At 39.5% G+C, this 21,527-nt stretch overlaps 1 protein-coding gene across 1 annotated transcript in view; it reads right to left on the bottom strand.

Moving 5' to 3' along the window:
• Window positions 1–11,605: 11,605 nt before the first annotated feature.
• PDS5A (PDS5 cohesin associated factor A) overlaps window positions 11,606–21,527 on the bottom strand; it is a 134,595-nt gene continuing 124,673 nt past the window's right edge. Inside the window, exons 29-32 of the mRNA XM_086705211.1 lie at window positions 20,444–20,506; window positions 19,555–19,700; window positions 17,876–17,984; window positions 11,606–11,962 (exon numbers count right to left, since the gene is read on the bottom strand). Coding sequence (XP_086561337.1) covers window positions 11,606–11,962; window positions 17,876–17,984; window positions 19,555–19,700; window positions 20,444–20,506 — 675 coding nt within the window. The remainder of the gene's footprint in view (window positions 11,963–17,875; window positions 17,985–19,554; window positions 19,701–20,443; window positions 20,507–21,527) is intronic.

The following is a 21,527-nucleotide window of genomic DNA, read 5'->3' as shown; positions in this document are numbered from 1 at the left end:
GTTCTGTGCTGACAGATCAGAGCTTGAAGCCTGCTTCAGATCATGTCTTCCTCTCTCTCTGCCTCTCCCCCACTTATGCTCTCTCTCTCTCTTAAAAATAAATAAACATTAAAAAAAAATATTTAAAGAGTCTGATGCTTAATGGACTGAGCCACCCTGGCCCCCCACCCCCTGCATTACTTTAAGGCACATTTCCATCACCACTTTGTTGCTACCTTGTTGCTCTTGTGAGGTACTCAACCCAAGCCTTGTAGGGTTCCTGCCTGAATTTACAGAGCATGTTTTCTTTGCCTCTCAGCAATCCATGCTCTCATGATTCAGCTTTCCTAAGGGGCAAAGATTCTAGTTGCAATGGCAGCCCTTTCTGAGCCTCTTTGCTCAACTATTATTGCTGAAAAATATTAATCATAAGCAGGGATATTAAAATGGAAGTGAACTCAGGCAGAAATCCTTCTAATCTCTTCCTTCCCACATTCAGAACCCTATTCTCCTCAAAGCCAAATGGCTGTAAAGGCCATGTTTACACAATGGCTTTCTTCCTGTCTCCACTCATTGTTATGGATATTTGCAATTCCTTCATCCTTCCATTGGACTGTAATATTTAGGTAGTTGTCACTCTCAAAACAAAATGTCAAAATTATCAGTAAGATAGAAATGCATCAGTGAAGATCAGGTTTTTGGACAACAAACACTTTGTTAAAGCCATTTATGTTGTCATTGTCACGAAAAGGTGCAATCAGCAAGAGAGTAGAGATGATGTAATATTTGGTTTATAAAATCTTTGTTAAAAAGTTTTCCTCTGGGGGCACCTGGGTGGCTCAGTCAGTTGAACATCCGACTTCAGCTCAGGTCATGATCTCACAGTTCGTGAGTTCGAGCCCCGTGTCGGGCTCTGTGCTGACAGCTCAGAGCCTGGAGCCTGCTTCAGATTCTGTGTCTCCCTCTTTCTCTGCCCCTCCCCCACTCACACTCTTTCTCTCTCTCCTTCAAAAATAAATAAACATTTAAAAAATAAAAAAAAAAAAGTTTTCCTCTGACTCAGCCTTGGAGACTGGGACCTGCTTGACTACTAGGGCATGGTGGATGCCTTGTGATCAGTACAAGATTCTAGTTGTATTTTTGGAGACAGAGAAAGCAATGGGATCTGCCTAGTTTTGATCCCAGTGAGCTATGGTTTCTAAAAAGGGGCCCTGCTGTTCATAATTATGATTCCATGGGCAGACCAAGCTGCCAATGCCAGATGGTCAATAAATGCAAACCCTTACTTCCCTCCTGGACCTATTCTACATGTGACATTTAAAATGGGGCGTCTTGTGGCACAGTTGGTTAAGCATCTGACTCTTGGTTTGGCTCAGGTCGTGATCTTGTGGGTTCATGAGTTGGAGCTCTGTGTCTGTCTCTATGCTGACAGTGTGGAGCCTGCTTGGATTCTCTCTGCCCCTCCCCCTGCCCTTGTACTGTCTCTCTCAAAATAAATAAGTAAATTAAAAAAAATAAACCTGTGTAAAATGGTTACAAGTAAGGTAGTTCTAGGGGTACAGCCTTTTGCCTTTCAGTTTAGTCTGAGGTAGGTTGCAAAAGGGCAGGGTCCTCTTGTGTTTTGAGGCTGAACTTTCTCTTGAAGGGTATACTCCATTGTAAGCCAGGTGAAACCAGATAGCAAAATTGCCAAACCTTTTTGAGGAAAATGGTCACAGGAACTTTTCTGGGATGGGGAGGGGGGGTGTATGGCTACCAGGGTGAGTCTTTTCTAAAAAAGGCTGAGATCAAAACTAAAAGGGGTGCTTCAAGGGGACATGCTTGGGTCTCCACCAGAATTCAGTTCTTGGAAAGAGCTTTGTATACATAGTTTGTGCAAAGAAGGCACAGGAATTGCCAGCACACTCAAATTTGCTTGGGAAGGGAGTGCATTCAGGACAGTGGGTGAGCAAGTTTGGGGACTGGGACCAGGTCTTCCAGAGTTTGCAGATGGAGTAATGATTCACTCATGGCAAATGCTCAAGGTGTGTTTGCACTGCTGAAATAGCAGGCTTCTTTCTGGTCCTTCCCCAGTGGTGGGTTTGTCCTCCCTTAAGATCACATCTGCCCAGGAGGTTCTCAACGTGGAGAGCCACCCCTGCATCAGATCCAGCTCATCCTGAGGCCGAGGTTTGCTTTGCCCACTTTTTTAGGAACCTACGTCTCCTAATACTTCTCAGAATTAAACTTCTATTGAAAAGGTAGAGATTTTCTGCTTCTACAGCATCTATCAGGGCTCTGAAGTCCGGACAATGACCTGAAGCAGTCATATCTGCCTGTGTTGTGCTATTTGCTTTATATTGCTAGTCCTTCTAAGGCCCCCAACTTAGTGTTTTTAATGTCAGTCTCTGGCATTGTGCCTAGTCTGGACAGATTAAACAAATACCTATAATGAGGAAAATCGCTACCACTTATCCTTTAATTTTCTTACTGGCTTCCAGACTTGGACTTACTCCTTACATGTATAAATGACCCCACTGATTGTTTTCCAAGCTTCTCCCAGGAGAATGGATACAGTGCTGTTTTCTAAAAGGAATGGCTCTTATTTAGAATGCATGGTCTTTCCTAGGAGTCACTAGAGAACAAAAAGGAGGAAAATGCTGTAAGTTGACAATCAATATTGATAAATGTTATTTGAGAAATACCCCCAAATAGAAATCCCAATCACCAGCCTGGCCCAGATTCCTTAGAAATGAGACCTTGTACACGTTCCTGTTGGCTTTTCAAATAAGACATGAAATAAAGGTTTATTACTGATATGGAAGTAAAAATGTAGAACTCTGGTTTCTAGGCTGAGGAGGTGTGTGATTATGCACACTTGCTTCCGTTGATCTACACTGTTGCTGGTTTATAGCCAACTTTTAACTTCTTGTGAGCAATGCCATCATTATGAGGCAGGCAGCAAAGCCTATTGTCAGGCTGTTAAGAGACTTGTTGGTCTCCAGTAGTTTCTAGTTTATCCGTATGAATGGTGCAGACAGAAAAGTCTTGACAATGCAAATATCAAAGTGTAGAATGATAATCTCACTGAGAGTAAAATACAGAACCAGGCATTTTATTCCAGATACATTAATGTAACAGTGTTCTCAAGTAGTCCTTAAACTAAATGTGCATGTCCAAAATTTGCAATAGATGTATCATAGTATAAATGGAAGGCCACTTTTAAAAGTTAAAAAGCAACTTCTAAAGTTTCCCAAATGTCTATCAGAATTTATCATCTATTATGTTCTCCCTCAGTCACTGTAGGTCAGATCAGAGTATGTAGCCAGGAGGTTTGATTTGATTTCGTTATGATTACATTCGATTTCTTATAAGGATATGCAGACTCCAGAATCCAAACAGAAAATATGCAAAGATATTTTATCAGCTTGTGACATACCGGGGGGTACATGAATATTCAGGGTTCCACACTACTATATAATGCTGCATTTCTTGGTTTTATTTGAAACAATGCATATTTTTAGCATTTTATGGTAGGATTTTACACTCATCATTTACACAAATTACAAGGTTCTGCTTCAAGTCTTTAAAAAATTTTTTTAAAAATTCAGCCCATGTGCAGCACAAGAATATGCAAAACTACTTTACATTATACACACTTTTTATCAAAGGAGATACAAAATTCTGGCTTGTAGTTTTAGACAAATACAAGAAGCTTCAAACTAGACACAAAGGGTTAACATTAATTCTCAAATATAAGTCTGCACTTTGTGTTGTGTTTCTCTGAGATGTGAATATCAAATTCCTAAGGGATTTAACTCTTTCCTTTTTCAAAGGAAAACTGACAAATGTCCCTTATATGTCCCTCCCCTAGCATCTGAATCTTATCATCCTACCCTTAGTGCCAGACACTTGCTTGCATCACATGAAATTGGGGGGGGGGGGGGGCATTTACATACACCTGTGGACCAGATCCTTTTAGCTAACTCCTCTCCTGCAAAAATCTAAGCAGCCACAAACAGATGCAGATGGTTCTGCTACATTATGTTAAATATGAAGTAACACTAGATAATCTAGTCGGCTGTGATGCTGAGTAATCAAAAGGAGAAAGAAGGTCCCTACCAGTGTGCTTTTTATTGGTGATATGATTGGTGGCCTTAAGAATCAAGTTGTCTGATGCTAAGAGCACTTTAAAATCTTACTAAATATACATGTCCACTGTTTCCTTGAGGGACTTCTCTGATGCTTATGCATAGATATTTAGCATGTTGGAGGCAGTATTTTATACTTTCCTTCTAAAGGGTTATGAAGAGGCAATAAGGAAGAGAGGGCTTTTCCTGCCCTTTTAAAAGATACTGTTTTCTATCACTTGTATCCATTGTTCCCTAACCATCATCCGATACCTAAATGTGTGTACATGCATATTTGAAAGAATGACCCATCTTTCACTGGGTCAATATACAGCCAACTCTTGATTATCTAGGAGATCATAAGTGACATTTATTACCAGCAAATCTCACATTTAACATAATCATTCTTTTTTTGACACTGTTGCACATCCCTCAGAGGCTATCAAGACCAAGTTCTAATGCAAATGTCATTTAATGTCCTCTAACCCTCACTAGGAATGTGCAAAGAAACCAAATGAACACATTCAGTTAGGGCTCCGGGAAAGAGCCTAAAGTACAGAATGGGGGGCAGCTACAACTCTGCGTGTGAGAAAGGACAAATTTCAAGTTCCTCCTGAGTTAGCTCTTGTAGTATACTTGCCTTTGTTATTTTGATTTAAATTATGACTGCAAAATTCAAAACCTGAGGCATAGTCACTTTTATATAGATAATGGAGAGTTGACTGTAACATGTTGTTTCTTTATGACTTTAGCCCTTTCACATAAAAAGAAACTCACAATATGATAAAAAGATTAAAAAAGACTACCGTATGACATCTAGAAGCATTTATTTTATGCAAAAACTTAAATATGATGATGTGTACACAGAGTGCACACACTACCTATGCTGAACAATATGCCAAGAAACAATATATTGATGCAACAGTCGTCTTCTAAAATAAACAAAAACTGAGCCCAGACCGGCAGACAAAAGCAAAATACTTATTTCCCAACAGCACAATGCTGAAAATTGATAGCAATCCTGAACACTTCCAACTTTCCTTACAAAGCTGCCAAAGTCCAACTATTTTAAAAAATTGACTTTTTCTTTACATCAATAATAAAAATCTGGTGACAAACATTATAAAACCAAATGCTGGGCAGTCTTTACTCCTTTAAAATTCCAAATATTCCAACATAATCACAGGAGTAAAAACCATTTTAAAGTGATATGCTTTATGAAACAAACAACAATATGTACATTTATTGCAAATTATATTAAACTAAAATGGAGGGGAAATCAAAATATGAAGTGATATGAAATCAATAATAATTTTAATTATTTTCTCACTCTGATAAAAATCAGAAAGCAACATTTATAAAATTGCCACCACATCACTTTTCATAGCAGGGAACTGAAATCTGTACATCTCATTTTTGCAGAAAAGTAGGCAGGCAGAAAGAATTATACATAAAAGTTTCCAAAAGGAAAAACAAAGAAATATTTAATCTGATTTCTTTTCTTCTAAAAAATTAATTCAGTAGACTTCTATTTTTTTTCTTGTGTAACACGGGAATTCCTGGCTCTAAAATTGATGAATTTTCAGTGTCAGTGTAAGGACATCCTGTTACTTTCTTTAAAATAAAAACCGCAGCATGGAAATTAATGGTGTATTATGCCTTTAAACTCCAGATATGCAGGAACTGGAACCAAGTGTTAAGCAATTTGCTTAATTATTGACTTCTCCTAAGAAAAGTCTGAGGGGAGGGTAGGATAGAGTTGCTTTTAGCCTCTCTCTCAAGAGTTTCTGCTGTACATTTCCATCAAAGGACTTGTGGTCATGTGAAAAGGAAGTAATAGTTTCAGTTTTCAAGGCAGAAAGTGTGTTCTGAAGTTAACTTCATTTTCTGTTCAGGGACATTTTGAATCCAAGTTTTTGCAGAAGCTGGAGTCTGCTTCTGTTTGGCCTTCATTTTCTCCCTTTGCAAGTGAGTTTTCTTTTTACCTTGGGGATGGGAGTAGAAGAAAGCAAAGTTAGAAAAGATGTAAACAGAAAAATAAGCCAAACCAGAATTATTTCATTTCTATAGTTATTATCTAAAAATCTCAATTTTTTTTCCATGTTTCACTTGAAGCTTGTTTTAAGAAATCTTTCTATAAACTATATAAACACAAAATACCAATGAAAAAATTTTCATTTTTAGTCATTAGGTGCTGCTACTCAGTGGTGGATTTGTTTACAATAATAAAACAATAAGAGCTATTAATTTGAAATAACTGCATGGGGCACCTGGGTGGCTCAGTCGGGTTAAGCGTCCGACTTTAGTTCAGGTCACCACCTTGTGGTTTGTGAGTTCCAGCCCCGGGCTAGGCTCTGTGCTGACAGTGCGGAGCCTGCTTGGGGTTCTTTGTCTCTTCCCCTCTCTCTGCCCCTCCCCTGCTTGTGCTCGCACTCACTCTCTCTCTCTCTCTAAAATGTTAAAAAAAAGTGTAATAACTAATTTGTTATTAGTATTATTTCAAAATGGTATTACAGAAGAAAAGTTACTGGACACTATGGCAAAATGAATTTATAAGCAGCGAAGTTCTGACTTTTGAACTGGGTGAACTTACATTTTAGTATAACTAAAAAACAAGGAGAAAGATTTAGCTTAATTCTGTTAAGAGATTAGAGGAGTTGAATCCCCACCACTCCTATTGCCCTAATAAGGAGAGACAATCTGATATCTGGAAGCAAGAGCTTCTCCTCTCACCTAACTCCTCCTTCAGAGGAAAAACCCATCTAATAGGTGAGGGGCGGTGAGGTGGGAGGAGCTCAGCGTGCTGGGCTTGTCCTCTCCTAGATTTGTTTTTTGCCTCCAAAAAGAGCCATTCTGGTTGGTTTGTGGTTGTTCAATTTAGAGGCAAGACATTAGTAGCCACCTGGCCTGTGATTTCCATGTTGTAATCAGCCATATTAGGATTAAGACTATTTCTCCTTCTCAATGATTCCAAACTTGGGAGAGAAAGATAAGTGAGTTGTTTACTTATATTCCACTAAATATATGTTTTATAAAGGTAACGCTTAAGTGATTGATTCTTAGAGATTATTAATTTGTTATAATATACAAACTTAATAATGTGATACCAAAGAATCCTCTACAAGCTGCCTGCTGCACCTTCAGGAAGCTTCCGTGTACTAGCTCTGAGTCTTCAGTATCTTCCTGGCTGCTCTCACAGATAAAAAAAAAGTCTAAGTAAGGCTCTATGCCCAGTGTGGAGTCCAACAAGGGGCTTGAACCCACAAACTCAAGACTTGAGCTGAGATCAAGAGTTGCATGCTTAACCAACTGAGCCATCCAGGAGCCCCTGCTCTCACAGATTTTTACATTTTTTAAAAATTATTTTTATTTGGGGGGGGGTGGGGAGAGGGGGAGAAAGAGAGAGAGAGAGAGAATGAATCCCACCCTGAGCCCCTGAGCCCTGATGTGGGGCTCCATCCCATGACCCTGGGATCATGACCGGAGCTGAAATCAAGAGTCAGACACTTAACTGATGACTCAGCCTCCCAGGTGCTCCAATATACAAGTATTTTAAAGCACTCTGTTATACAAGTTTTGTATGTATACGTAATGCCTTAGAACTAAGACTTAATTTTACCTTAGAAGTACAATATAGCATGGTAGTTACAAACTCTGGAGTGACACTGGGTTTAATCCCGGCTCCATTATTTATATAAACAAAGACACAAAAGCTACATGGAGCCTCTATGTCCGGGTTTCCTCTCCTTGTAACCTAGGAATGATGATAGTACTTACCACATAGAGGTGTTCTAAAGATTTAAAAGGTTAACAAAGAGCTTAGAAATGAGCCTGGCTCATAATCAGTACTATTTAGTGTTATCTATCATTATTCCTATATAGCAATTTTTTTATTGTAAAATTTTTATGACTAACACTTGCCATTTTTACCATCTTTAGGTACACAGTTCAATGGCATTAAGTATATTCACACTGCTGTACGATCACAGCCTTTCATTTCTAGAATGTTTTCATCTTCCCCAAATGAAACTCTGTACACTGAACACTAATGCCTACTTACTCCCTCTTCCTCCTCCCTGGCAACCACCACTCTTTTTGTCTCTATGGATGTGATGGTTCTAGATACCTCATATAAATGGAATCGTACAGTATTTGTCCTTTGGGGTCTGGCTTATTTTACTTAGCATAATGTCCTCAAGGTTCACCCACATTGTAGCACGTGTTGGAATTTCATTGTTTAAAAGTAGTAAACTAAAAACTCTTATACTTTTTACTGTGTCAGTCAACAGACCGAATGTGAAAGTTTTCTGTTCTGTTCTGGAGTTGACAAGCTAAGGAAATCAACTCTTTGAGGGCAAGAACCTATCCATATTGGATACATTTGTATTGCCAACACCCAGCATGATGCTTATCACTTTTAAGTATTTGTTAAAAGAACAAATGAGAAGTATCAGGAGCAATACTGATGGGCCTATAACGGATTCAATTCTGTGCAAGAGGGCATCATGAGCACTTTAGTTTCTGGAGTAAGTTCGGTTTCACTGAAGAGTACATCAGGATTCCAAGCTTAAGTCATAATGCCAGAATATAAGGACAGAGTTGTGTATTAGGTTTAGGAAAAGATAAAAGGAAGCTTGGGAGAATGTTTCAGAATGCACTTCGATATTTTGCTAAGTTAGTGTGAACAGTTCAATCAGAAGCTTCTGAAATATGTGTGCAAAATACTTGATCTATTGTACTGAATTAATATAACAGTACAATGTTATCATGAACATCTAATTTAACCATCTAACTTCACTGAGAATACAGAATCATCACAGAACTCTGTGTTTTGGCTAACACATGCCCCCTGTGACCTACTAATCACTCAAGACATTTTTAGTTTTTGAATAAGGCTCAATACTATTTTTATTTTTTTTTTTTAATTTTTTTTTTCAACGTTTATTTATTTTTGGGACAGAGAGAGACAGAGCATGAACGGGGGAGGAGCAGAGAGAGAGGGAGACACAGAATCGGAAACAGGCTCCAGGCTCTGAGCCATCAGCCCAGAGCCTGATGCGGGGCTCGAACTCACGGACCGCGAGATCGTGACCTGGCTGAAGTCGGACGCTTAACCGACTGCGCCACCCAGGCGCCCCATCAATACTATTTTTAAATCAAGACCAGTCTCTGGCAAATAAGCCATTTTTGTTGGTTTGTTTAATGATGTTGGGGCACACATGGTGCAGCAAACGTGTAGCAATGGGTTTTATAATGCCCTAATCAGAGACAAGGTCTGGATGCTACTGACAGTGTTTTCAGGGACTAAATATGTACCTGGATGTTTTGGTTAGAAGGCAAAAGGATAGTTAATGACAGGTAAGTCAGGTGGCTCAAGTGGCCTGTGTGTGATGATCACATCACAGTGTAATGGAACAGCTAGAACAGAATTTCAGAAACCCTTCAGACAACTCTCGGCAATCTTGAGGGAAACTGTTCAACTTTTATATGATTGAAAAGTATAGTAAGGGACAGAGAAACTAGAATTAAATAATTAAAAATGGTTACAACAATTACTGGGCATTTACTCACTATGAAAGGCACTTTGCTAAGTACTTTATGCTTATTAATCTATTTAATTTTTAGGACAGTCCTTTGAAGAACGTATTATTATACTGTCTTACTGATGACAAAGAGGAGGCTGAGGTTATAAACCTGTTCTAGGTCAAAGGCGCAGATCTGAGGAGAAAAATGCTAAATTTGCCCCCAGTATCTTTCATTACTGTATTTATTAGTCCATAAAACTAAAAAGGAGTAGGAGAAACACTCATTACTTAGATCAGGTTTGGGCCTGGATCTGCTACTATGAGATGCTATCTAGAGGCAGATAAAATATAGGAAAATTTAACAGCTCCAAACTTCAAATTTCATGAATGGTAACTTAAAAAATGTACTTGTAAACACACATGCTGCAGGCAATATGGTACTTTATGAAAATACTGATGCAGGATGGTAGGGTATCCTGAGATGATCAAAACTGTTTCTTTCCTAGAAGGAATTAAGAAGCTTACAGTCTAATTCAAGGGGAGTTGAGTTAGGTACCAGTATACAAGGAAAAAAGAAGGGGGGTAGGGCTAAGTTCTAACAGGACACCAAATATGAAAGGAGCCAACTTTTGGAACTCCAGCTGAAACACCACCATTACAGGGGAGAAAAGCTGAAGTCCCAGCCCAAGAATGAGCAAAGATGAACAGCTGTTTCAGTGAGAGTGAGGTTGTTTCAGTGGAAAGTGAAGAAAAAGGTAAGTTGTTGACTTCTATTAAAATTAATTGTAACAAGAGGAATTAAAGAGCAGGAAATACCTGTTTGTGTGTCATGACTTCTGTCGTCTCCATTCTGAGACTTTTTTACCCAAAAGGCAGCCCTTTATATTAAGTAAAGCCCATGTAGTTATGTGAAGGATACCAAGCAAAACTTAATATTGTCCTTGCTAACAAGATAAAACATGATATCCTAATTAAAAATTAATCAAAGGAGGTGTACCTGGTTGGCTTAGTCCGTTAAGCATCCAATTCTTGATTTTGGCTCAGGTCATGATCTCTTGGTGATAAGACTGAGCCCTGCATCTGGCTGGGTATGGAGCCTACTTGGGATTCTCCCTCTTTCCCTCTCTCTCTGCCAGTCCTCCCACCCCTGCCCACACACTCTCTCTCTCAAAATAAATAAACATTAAAAAAAAAAAGCGCTGGTGTGTCTGACTCTTGATTTCGGTCCAGGCCACGATCTCATGGTTTTGTGGGTTCAAGCCCAGCCTCGGGCTCTGTGCTAGCAGCAGAGAGCCTGCTTGAGAGTCTCTGTCTCTCTCTCCACCCCTCCCCCACTCACAGTTTCTCTCTCAAAATAAATAAACTTATAAAAAAAAAACAAAGCATCAACTTCGGCTCAGGTCATCTCACGGTTCGTAGGTTCAAGCGCCACATCGACCTCTCTGCTGTCAGTGTGCAGCCTGCTTTGGATCTTCTGTCTCCCACCCCCTCTCCCTCCCCCCTACGCACATGCTCTCTCTCTCTCAAAAATAAAATAAACATTTAAAAAAAAAAAAAAAGATAAAAATAATTTTTTTTTTAACGTTTATTTTTGAGACATAGATAGAGCGCCAGCAGGAGAGGGGCAGAGAGAGAGGGAGACACAGAATCTGAAACAGGCTCCAGGCTCTGAGCTGTCAGCATAGAGCCCGACGCGGGGCTCAAACTCACGGACCGCGAGATCATGACCTGAGCCGAAGTTGGCCGCCCAACCGACCGAGCCACCCAGGCGCCCCAAAAATAATTTTAAAAAATTAACCAAAGGGAAAAAGGAGATCTCTCTTCAAATTGGTATCCTGGAGGTTATGAGGTAAAAGCAAATGCCATTATAACCTACTCAGGAAAACCAAGGGCAGTTTTCATTCCCAAGTGCCTAGGTGTTTGGGGGTGATTGGCACATACTAAGAATAAAATAAAATGTCTAAACTCAAAGTTCAGAAAGAATGGTGTACATTACCTTTGTAAGTCAATTTGTCTCTCTGCTGGTGTTGCCTTTTTGGCTATGTCTTGCAGTTTGGGTGCTTTGGCATTACCTGCTTCCAGACCCCCAGGGCTTTCCTGACTGACTGCAGCTCTCTTTCTTCCTTTGCCAAGAGGTTTATTTATATCATCATTTTTGGTTGCATTGCCCTGAGATTCAGACTTCGGTCGACGTCCTCTCCTGGGTTTTGAAGGGGCAGGTGGTCCTGATTCATCTACTTTCTCATCTGTTTTTTGTTGAATATTCTCTGCACCAGCTGCGGTTACTGTTCTTTTCTTTCCTCGGTCACTGCTGATGTTGCCCTGGGTAGTCTGATCAGAATTAATTTCCTAAAAAAGCACAAAACAATTCTATAAACACAAGTTCCTTAAATATCAATGATCTATACTAGAAAGAAGTATTTTGAAAATATTCAAAAGGAGCTGGAATTCCATGGCATTTTTTTTTTTTTTTAAGTAAGTTCCATACCCAGTGTGAAGCCCAATGTGGGGCCCAAACTCACCACCCTGAGATCAAGACCTGAGCTGAGATCAAGAGTTGGACACTTCATCAACTGAGCCACTCTTAATTCCAAGGCTTCTAATCCATTGCTTATATCCCTTGAGGAATGTAAACTCCTTGAGGGCAGGGCCTGAGAGCAGTGCCCACCATGGTACTTGGCACATATACTGTACACAATAAATGCTTATTAAATAATATACACAGATGGTATATATAAAGCGGAGAAAATCTACTTGGTTTTGCTATCATCCTCATTCTAAAGGAAAAGGTCTTCTTAAAAAATTTTTTCCTTTTTAACATTTATGAGAGAGAGAGAGAGAGGGAGAGAGAGAGAGAGGGAGAGAGAGAGAGAGGGAGAGAGAGAGAGGGAGAGAGAGAGAGAGAGAGGGAGAGAGAGAGAGAGAGGGAGAGAGAGAGAGAGGGAGAGAGAGAGAGAGAGAGGGAGAGAGAGAGAGAGCGCACGCGCGTGCACTTGGAAACATGAGTCGGGTAGGGGTAGAGAGAGTGTGAGACACAGAACCTGAAGCAGGGTCCAGGCTCTGAGCTGTCAGCATATAGCCCAATGCAGGGTCCGAACTCACGGACCAGGAGATCATGACCTGAGCTGAAGTCGGATACTTAACTAAGCCACCCAGGTGCCCCAAAAAGGTCTTTTTAACTTGGTATGTTTTTTTTTTTTTTTTTAAGTTTGTTTATTTATTTGAGTGGGGGAGAGGGGGAGAAAAAGAATCCTAAGCTGGCTCCATGCTCTCAGCATGGAGCCGGATGTGGGGCTCCAACCCATGAACCCTGAGACTTGAGCTGACTGAGCCACTCAGGCGCCCCTCCCCCTTTTAATGTTATTTTTGAGAGGGGGAGAGAGGGGGGGAAAGGGGGAGAGGGGAAGGGAGGGAGAGAGAGAGACAGAGAGACAGAGAGAATATGAGTGGAGGAAGGGGCACAGAAAGAGGAAGACAGAGGATTCAAAGTGGGCTCTGCATGGAGAGTAGAGAGCCCAAGGCAGAGCCTGAACTCAAAAACTGCTAGTCATGACCTGAGCCCTAGTCAGCCACTTAACTGACTGAGCCACCCAGGTACCCCAATCAATGGTATATTCTAAATTTATCACTTTTTAAAAAGGAGAGCATGTTTTCATAATTGAATGTTATTTTTTTTTTAAATTTTTTTTAATGTTTATTTCTGAGACAGAGACAGAGACAGAGTGGGGGAGGGGCAGAGAGAGAGGGGGACACAGAATCTGAAGCAGGCTCCGGGCTCTCAGCTATCAGCACAGAGCCCGACGCGGGGCTCGAACTCACAGACGGAGATCAGGACCTGAGCCGAAGCCAGACGCTCAACCGACTGAGCCACCCAGGTGCCCCGAATATGCTATTTTCTTTATGATGCATCAAATTTCTGTAGTTCTGTGCCATGAAGTTCTTCAATTTCTCACTCCACTTACACATTCTAATTTTTGTCATTTTTGCTGTAATCCTTAACCTACTTTTTTCTGAAAAAAAATTTTTTTTGTTTACCAAATATATATATTAAATCCTCTAAAATGTTAAAGTAATAAAATCCCATTTTAAAATGTATTTTATTTTTTATTTTTGAAAGAGAGAGAGTGGGAGTGAGGGAGAGGCAGAGAGAAAGGGGCAGAGGATTTGAAGCAAGATCTGTGCTGAGAGCAGAGGGCCTGATGCAGGGCTCAAACTCACAAACCATGAGATCACAACCTGAGACAAAGTCAGACACTTAACCAACTGGGCCACCCAAGCATCCCACCCCAGGAATATTTTTAAAACAGTATCAAAGCAGGACATTCATCAAGTGAAAAGTGAAGGATTGTACACAGAGAAAAGAGGGAAAGAGCTTGGAAGATATAAGGAACTTAGGCCATAAGGAGTGATGGGAGAGTGGTATGGGACAAGGTAGGAGAAGCAAGCATGGACCAGATCATGAATGCCTTACAGGACAGGTTAAGAAATTTGATTTCATTCTAAGTGCTAATGAAAGTCACTGAAGGACTTTCAAGACAGGACAAACATAATTCAAATTACATTTTAAAAAGATCAAATTGGCTGCTATATGGTGACTGGACTGGAAGAGAGCAAAAATACTAACAAGGTTAAAACTACTACAGCATGAGAAGTTGAGTTGGGTCAACACCCTGCTGGGTAGCAATGTCAAGTGTTCCACTTTTTCAAGGAAGCAATATGGAAATATCTAATCTATAATACACTTTACTCTTTGACTCAGCAATCCCACTGCTAGGAATTAAGCCCATAGAAATAAAACTATCAGTATATATTTAATGCACATTTACTATTTAAGGCAACATTGTAGTGGCAAAAAAAGGGGAAAGATTTAATGTGTATACACACACATGAAAATGATAAGACCAGAAAAAAATTAACAAAGATTAGGCTTTTTATTTTTTTTTTTAATTTTTTTTTTTCAACGTTTTTTATTTATTTTTGGGACAGAGAGAGACAGAGCATGAACGGGGGAGGGGCAGAGAGAGAGGGAGACACAGAATCGGAAACAGGCTCCAGGCTCCGAGCCATCAGCCCAGAGCCCGACGCGAGGCTCGAACTCACGGACCGCGAGATCGTGACCTGGCTGAAGTCGGACGCTTAACCGACTGCGCCACCCAGGCGCCCCAGATTAGGCTTTTTAAAAGGAAACAAATACTGCATTAAAAATCATGTACGCGACTTGGGGCACCTGGTGGCTCATTTGGTTAAGAGACTGGTTCTTGATTTTGGCTCAGGTCATGATATCACGGTCTGTGAGTCTGAATGCCACGCTGGGCTCTGTGCTGCTGGTGCACAGCCTGCTTGGGATTCTCTATCTCCCCCTCTCTCTGCCATCCTGTACCCTCTTTCATAACTACATGACTCTCTACATCACTGTATTTATATATTTATGAACATTATGTGCATATGTCTAAAGAACTCATATAAAAGGCAAATGAAAGAGGAAATCCATTGGTCAGCCATAGGTATACAGAAAATGAAGACTCCTAAAGAGGAATACCGGCAGCATCGACTGCCTGAATCCATGGGATGAGTCTTGCTTTTTTTTTTTTTTTTTTTTTTTTTTTTTTTTAAATTTTTTTTTTTTCCAACGTTTATTTATTTTTGGGACAGAGAGAGACAGAGCATGAACGGGGGAGGGGCAGAGAGAGAGGGAGACACAGAATCGGAAACAGGCTCCAGGCTCTGAGCCATCAGCCCAGAGCCGGACGCGGGGCTCGAACTCACGAACCGGGAGATCGTGACCTGGCTGAAGTCGGACGCTTAACCGACTGCGCCACCCAGGCGCCCCAAGTCTTGCTTCTTTTAACTACCTCCCTTACTCATCTTTCATATTATAATTTGATTTGCCTCTCAGAGTAAATAACAGGAGAAAATGTCCTGATTTGTTGACATGCATAGTTTGCTGGATAATTTTTATATACATAATAAATTGGTTTATGCATTAATTTCTTTGAAAAATTGGGTTAGCAAGAAACACTCTCTTAGATCTTTATCTTCTTTTAGTATACCAACAAGATAGTTTTTTGAGACTACAAGACTTTTGACTCAGACCCCTGGAAAGAAATAACATCAACTTATGGGAGATCTGACTGGTAGGTGATTAAGTTTTGTCAAAATACAAGCCCTGTGTGTTCAAGGTGACAGCAAGTTTGTTAAAACATTCTTTGGAAGCGTGAAAAAGTTAAAATAAGGGTTTGGAACAATATAGCCTCATAGATTAATTAGAAAGTAACATTTTGGCTTCTCAAAAATTAGAATTTAAATGTTGTTTACTGTTTCTATTTTTAAAAAATGTTTATTAAAATTTTTTTTTAAGATTTATTTTGAGAGATAGAAAGAGAGAGACAGAGACAGAGACAGAGAGAGAGAGAAGGGGCAGAGAAAGGGAGAGAGACAATCCCAAGCAGGCTCTGCACTGCCAGTGTGGAGCCTGATGTGGGGCTTGAACTCATGAACTGTGAGATCATGAACTGAGCTGAAATCAAGAGTTGGATGCTTAACTGATAGGCCACCCAGGCGCCCCTAAATGTTCATTTATTTTTGAGAGCACACATGCTCATGCAAGTGGGAGAGGGGCAGAGGATCTGAAGCGGGCTCTGTGGTGACAAGAGAGAGCTTGACGCAAGCTTGAACCCGTGAACCATGAGATCATGACCTGAGCGGAAGTTGGACATTTAACCAACTGAGCCACCCAGGCAACCCTATCTTTTTCCATTATAAAGTATAATCGACATATAACATCAATTTGTATCTTACACAGAATTTGATGTTGGGGCGCCTGGGTGATTCATTGCTTAAGTGTTCAACTTCAGCTCAGGTCATGATCTCACAGTTCGTGAGTTCGAGCTCTGTGTCGGGTTCTGCGCTGGCATCTCAGAGCCTGCTTCAGATTCTGTCTCCCTCTCTCTCTCTGCCCCTTCCCCACTTGTGCCCTCTCTCCTCTCAAAAATAAATAAATAAACAAAAATAAATATTTATTCCTATACCACCTCTTAATACACATGGTAAGTATGTTTAAATGGATGTCTGTGGCAATAATGCACTTTTGCATGTAAGTCTCAAGACTGTTTAATTCTAACAAGAACCCCACAATACTTAAGTCTGTTGGCTTCTGAATTCCAAGAGTTCTGACAGTGAGAGGCTCCCTGTTATCTGAATCTACTGAAAAACTGAAGTTCTGATAATAAATAGGAAGAGGTTGAATAGTGACTGATCTAAAAATGCATCCTCATCTATTCAGCTTGAGTGGGATAGTTCAGTTATTGTGGAATAACTGTATAGCCCTGTATTTTATGTACCTGAGAGGGATTCCTAAAACATTTGAAGAATACTCTATGTGTGTGTGTGTGTGTGTGTGTGATGTGTGTGTGATGTGTGTATGGTGGGCAATAAAAAGTAAATGTGTCAAGAATATGATTCTGTGGGAAAAGAAACAATAGTATTTCCATGCCATTCCTACTGAGGTAAGTTATCAATTTCATTCTACAGTTTAAATGGAAGCCCAGAGAAGTCAAGCAATCTGCCTAAGTAAACACACAGCTAGTGAGTGGCAGAGCCAGGTCTGATTTTCCTACCAATGTTTCTCTCCTGCTACAACTGTTAAGAAAATTAGGTGCCCTGGGGCGCCTGGGTGGCTCAGTCGGTTGAGCGTCCGACTTCAGCCCAGGGCATGATCTCACAGTCTGTGAGTTCGAGCCCCGCGTTGGACTCTGTGCTGATGGCTCAGAGCCTGGAGCCTGCTTCCAATTCTGTGTCTCCCTCTCTCTCTGCCCCTTCCCTGCTCATGCTCTGTTTTTCTCTGTCTCCAAAATAAATAAAAACATTAAGAAAAAAAAAAAAAAAAGAAAATTAGGTGCCCTAATTATAAGGTCAACAATGAAGAATGCAGCTGTTAATAATGTACACACTCATCACAGGAGCCAACAAACTCTTGAAAGTAAGATCTCAAAAACTCTCAATTCCTAGTCTTTCAAGTTTTGAGAGCAGAAGTATGGGAGAAGGATACTGTTATGGGTGACCACATAAACTCTTGAAATGAGCGGATATAGGAAGACTCATTTTCCGGAGAGTGAAGCACAATAAATATAGCCAAGAGGTGGTATATAAAATGTAGAATATGTAGTATATATTAACTTGTCCAGTGTGGGTTTCTTAACCTCTACCATGAAACTGTAATAAGAATCTCTGGGAGAAATCCACTTGTTAAATTTTAAAATTTACCTTATTCTTTACCGGATCAATATTCTTTACAGGAGTGACAGAAATAATTCTCACAGGGTTCTCTTCATTTTCACTAACTCCAGTTTCTACTGCCTCTGAACTCTGTTCCCTGTTGAAGAAAAATAAACCAAAGCTTCTTTATTTCACCACTTGGACAGAAGGTTTACCCTCCCACTACAGCAATAAGGAAACAGAAGCTCAGTCAAGTGAAGCAACATTAGCAAAATTCAAATCTTCTGTGGTTACAGACTATTGGTCTATTATACGGTGTTATTGGTGCCATTTAACCTTACTAATGAAAGACACAAATGGCTGCCTAAAACCACCCGAAAGAAAGATTAGTTATCAAGAAATGAAATAACAAAACTATTCTAAGACTTTCTCTCGTGTGTGGGAAACCCTAAAACAAAACAAAAATGCAGTGATAGATGAGTGTATAGTATAGTTGTTTCCAGCCTTTTTTTTTTTTTTTTTTCTTTTTAAGGTTTTATTTTTAAGTAATCTCTACACCCACTGTGGAGCTGAAACTTACAAACCCGAAATCAAGGGTCAGTCAGGTGCCCCTCTGGTCTGTGTTCTTAATGCTCTGCAAGGGAAGGAGGCTGGAAGAACAGGCCAGAGGGGAGGTATCTGGAGACCCACCATTTCTGTAAACCACAGATGTTCCATGTTAATTTACTTTATATTTTGGGGTTCTACTGCTAAAAATGTGTTTAAAACAATACCAACTGAGTTTATACTTAAAATTTCAGGAGTAAGAATCAAATCTTTAAAAGCTTCAATTTCTAGTGTTTTTAAGAGTAGAGTCTGGTGGAAATTCTTATGTAGTAGCTAACATGGTAAAAATGTGACATGTTAAAATAAGCATGGAATATTCTTAGTCCTTAGAAATGTCATAACAATGTTATCTTAACCCATGCTATATTAATTTGAATTAAAAATTAAAAAGCATAAAAATTCAATTTATTTAACAGTTTTCCTGTTAAATATTTATTCATAGTTAATATGAATAATATGTTATTCATAGTTTTCCTGTGTTTTCTTATATAAACATTTCCATATACATTAGTAATAATATATTATTAGACATTCTTACATTTGTTCCATTTAACTTTTTTACACTTAGAATGTTATATGGTTTCACAAGGTAATAATACACTGAATTTCCATCATTAATTATACTGAAACTCAGTGCCATTATTTTATTTATTTTTTTCAACGTTTATTTATTTTTGGGACAGAGAGACAGAGCATGAACGGGGGAGGGGCAGAGAGAGAGGGAGACACAGAATCGGAAACAGGCTCCAGGCTCTGAGCCATCAGCACAGAGCCTGATGCGGGGCTCAAACTCACGGACTGCGAGATCGTGACCTGGCTGAAGTCGGATGCTTAACCGACTGCGCCTCCCAGGCGCCCCATCAGTGCCATTATTTTATACCCAAATGTTTCTTAAAGTCCATTTTTGTGATATAGTGCTTTAGGTAAAAATTAAAAGATCAACCAAGTATCAGAGCCTGGAGCCTGCTTCGGATTCTGTGTCTTCCTCTTTCTCTGCCCCTCCCCCACTCGTGCTCTGTCTCTCAAAAAATATATAAACGTTAAAAAAAAAAACAAAACTTTTAAAAGATGAACCAATTAGTGAGTGATACTAACACAAACAACTGGAGAAAAAAACTTGCCTTGATCGGCTTCCGGTTGAAGGGTTCAGCTCTGAATTTACATTAATGTTGCTTCCAGTCTCAGCTCCGGTGCTTCTAACATATGGTTTTCTTCCTGTTGCTGATAAAGGCTTGTTTACTGCACCTAGTACTCCAGCAGGTTTTGGCTAAAAGTTACACATATGCATGTTATTTTATACCTTACTATAAGGAATTCATATAAATTTAGACACATGTAAAAGAAACTGTTTAGCTTAAGCCACGGAATTGTTGTTACTTTGGAAAGTTAAATCCTAAATTTATTAGAAATGATAATTTTGCAAAATTGGGTTTGTCTGAATACAAGTCACAAGCATTACTTCTACTTAAAAATAACCAGGCAATTAATTATTCCTTATTGCTCAATCAAAATGAAAAGTGCCCCTGAAACAATGCGAAGTACATAATAAATAAGACATAATAAAATATCTTACGAATAAACAATTAAATGTATATAGTAGTAGTTTAGGCACTTTTTCTCAAAAGTTAAATTTCTCTTGCTCTTTTATGTTAGGTGTCATGCTACTTTTATAGAATATTAATTGTCTAACTCATTAATACTTTAAAATTATTTCTTTCAATCTTACATATCTAAATTTATTATGACACTTTTCAAGAAAATCTGCTTTGTAGATTCTAAGTAACTTGAAGCCTACTAGTACTGATGAGAACACATGGCCGTAATTCAAAAGGGTCATTTATGGCAGAAGAAAGCCTGAGAGTACAAATGCCTTAGATGCTATAATTCACAATATGATCCCTAAGAATCAGGAACATAAAAATCCATGGGATATTTAAAGGTTATTTCTAAGAATAGCAGAAGTAATATACCCATGCAATAAAGATTTCCAAATTATCTACTACATAATACCTTTCCTGTTAACAGAAGCACTCTGGTCTCTTCTGAAATATAACTCTTGTCATTACAGAAGTCCTATCAAAAAAAAAAAAAATCAAAGTGAATATGTCTATTTTTACCGTCCAAATAAGACTTATCAGGCATTGTGCCTTACAATAACAATTACATTTGGGCTAGCATATATATATCAGTTGTTCAAATAAAGCATATTAAATGAACTACATCATTAAGTCTAGCTTTAACTCAATGGCACATTAAGAACTAGCAAATATCAGAACTCAATTACTTAAATCATATTTTAAATAAAACACACTTTTTTTTTTTTTAAATTTTTTTTTTTCAACGTTTATTTATTTTTGGGATAGAGAGAGACAGAGCATGAACGGGGGAGGGGCAGAGAGAGAGGGAGACACAGAATCGGAAACAGGCTCCAGGCTCTGAGCCATCAGCCCAGAGCCCGACGCGGGGCTCGAACTCACGGACGGCGAGATCGTGACCTGGCTGAAGTCGGACGCTTAACCGACTGCGCCACCCAGGCGCCCCTATTTTTTTTTTTCATACAGTCCAGGGCAAACAAGGCTCCAGTTTATTAACTGAACTACTTTCTCTACTCTATTATAAAATCGACTTCTTTTGGGATCCCAAAACATCCAAAATGGTACAGAGCATATTTTAGGCACTTAATATTCACTAAAATCACTCCACCCTGGATCTCAAGAAAGTTACCCTCGTTGAAAAAAATCTGCCACTTGAATTAAAACTATCGTGTTTCTTGGGGCGCCTGGGTGGCTCAGTCGGTTAAGCATCTGACTTCGGCTTAGGTCATGATCTCACGGTCCGTGAGTTCGAGCCCCGCGTCGGGCTCTGTGCTGACAGCTCAGAGCCTGGAACCTGCTTCAGATTCTGTGTCTCCCTCTCTCTCTGACCCTCCCCCATTCATGATCTGTCTCGCTCTGTCTCAAAAATAAATAAAACATTAAAAAAAAATTAAAAAAAAAAACAAACTACTATTGTGTTTCTTAGAACCATAAGACTATCCAAATCACATAGGTATATATACTGTCAAAATATCATTCAGTGAATTGTCCACCTAATG

The sequence above is a fragment of the Puma concolor genome, chromosome B1 (genome assembly GCF_028749965.1).
Source record: "Puma concolor isolate L17-30 chromosome B1, mPumCon1.1.hap2, whole genome shotgun sequence".
Lineage (NCBI taxonomy): Eukaryota > Metazoa > Chordata > Mammalia > Carnivora > Felidae > Puma > Puma concolor.
The sequence above is the reverse complement of the archived record's forward strand: the minus strand, read 5'-3'. Positions and strand labels throughout refer to the sequence as shown.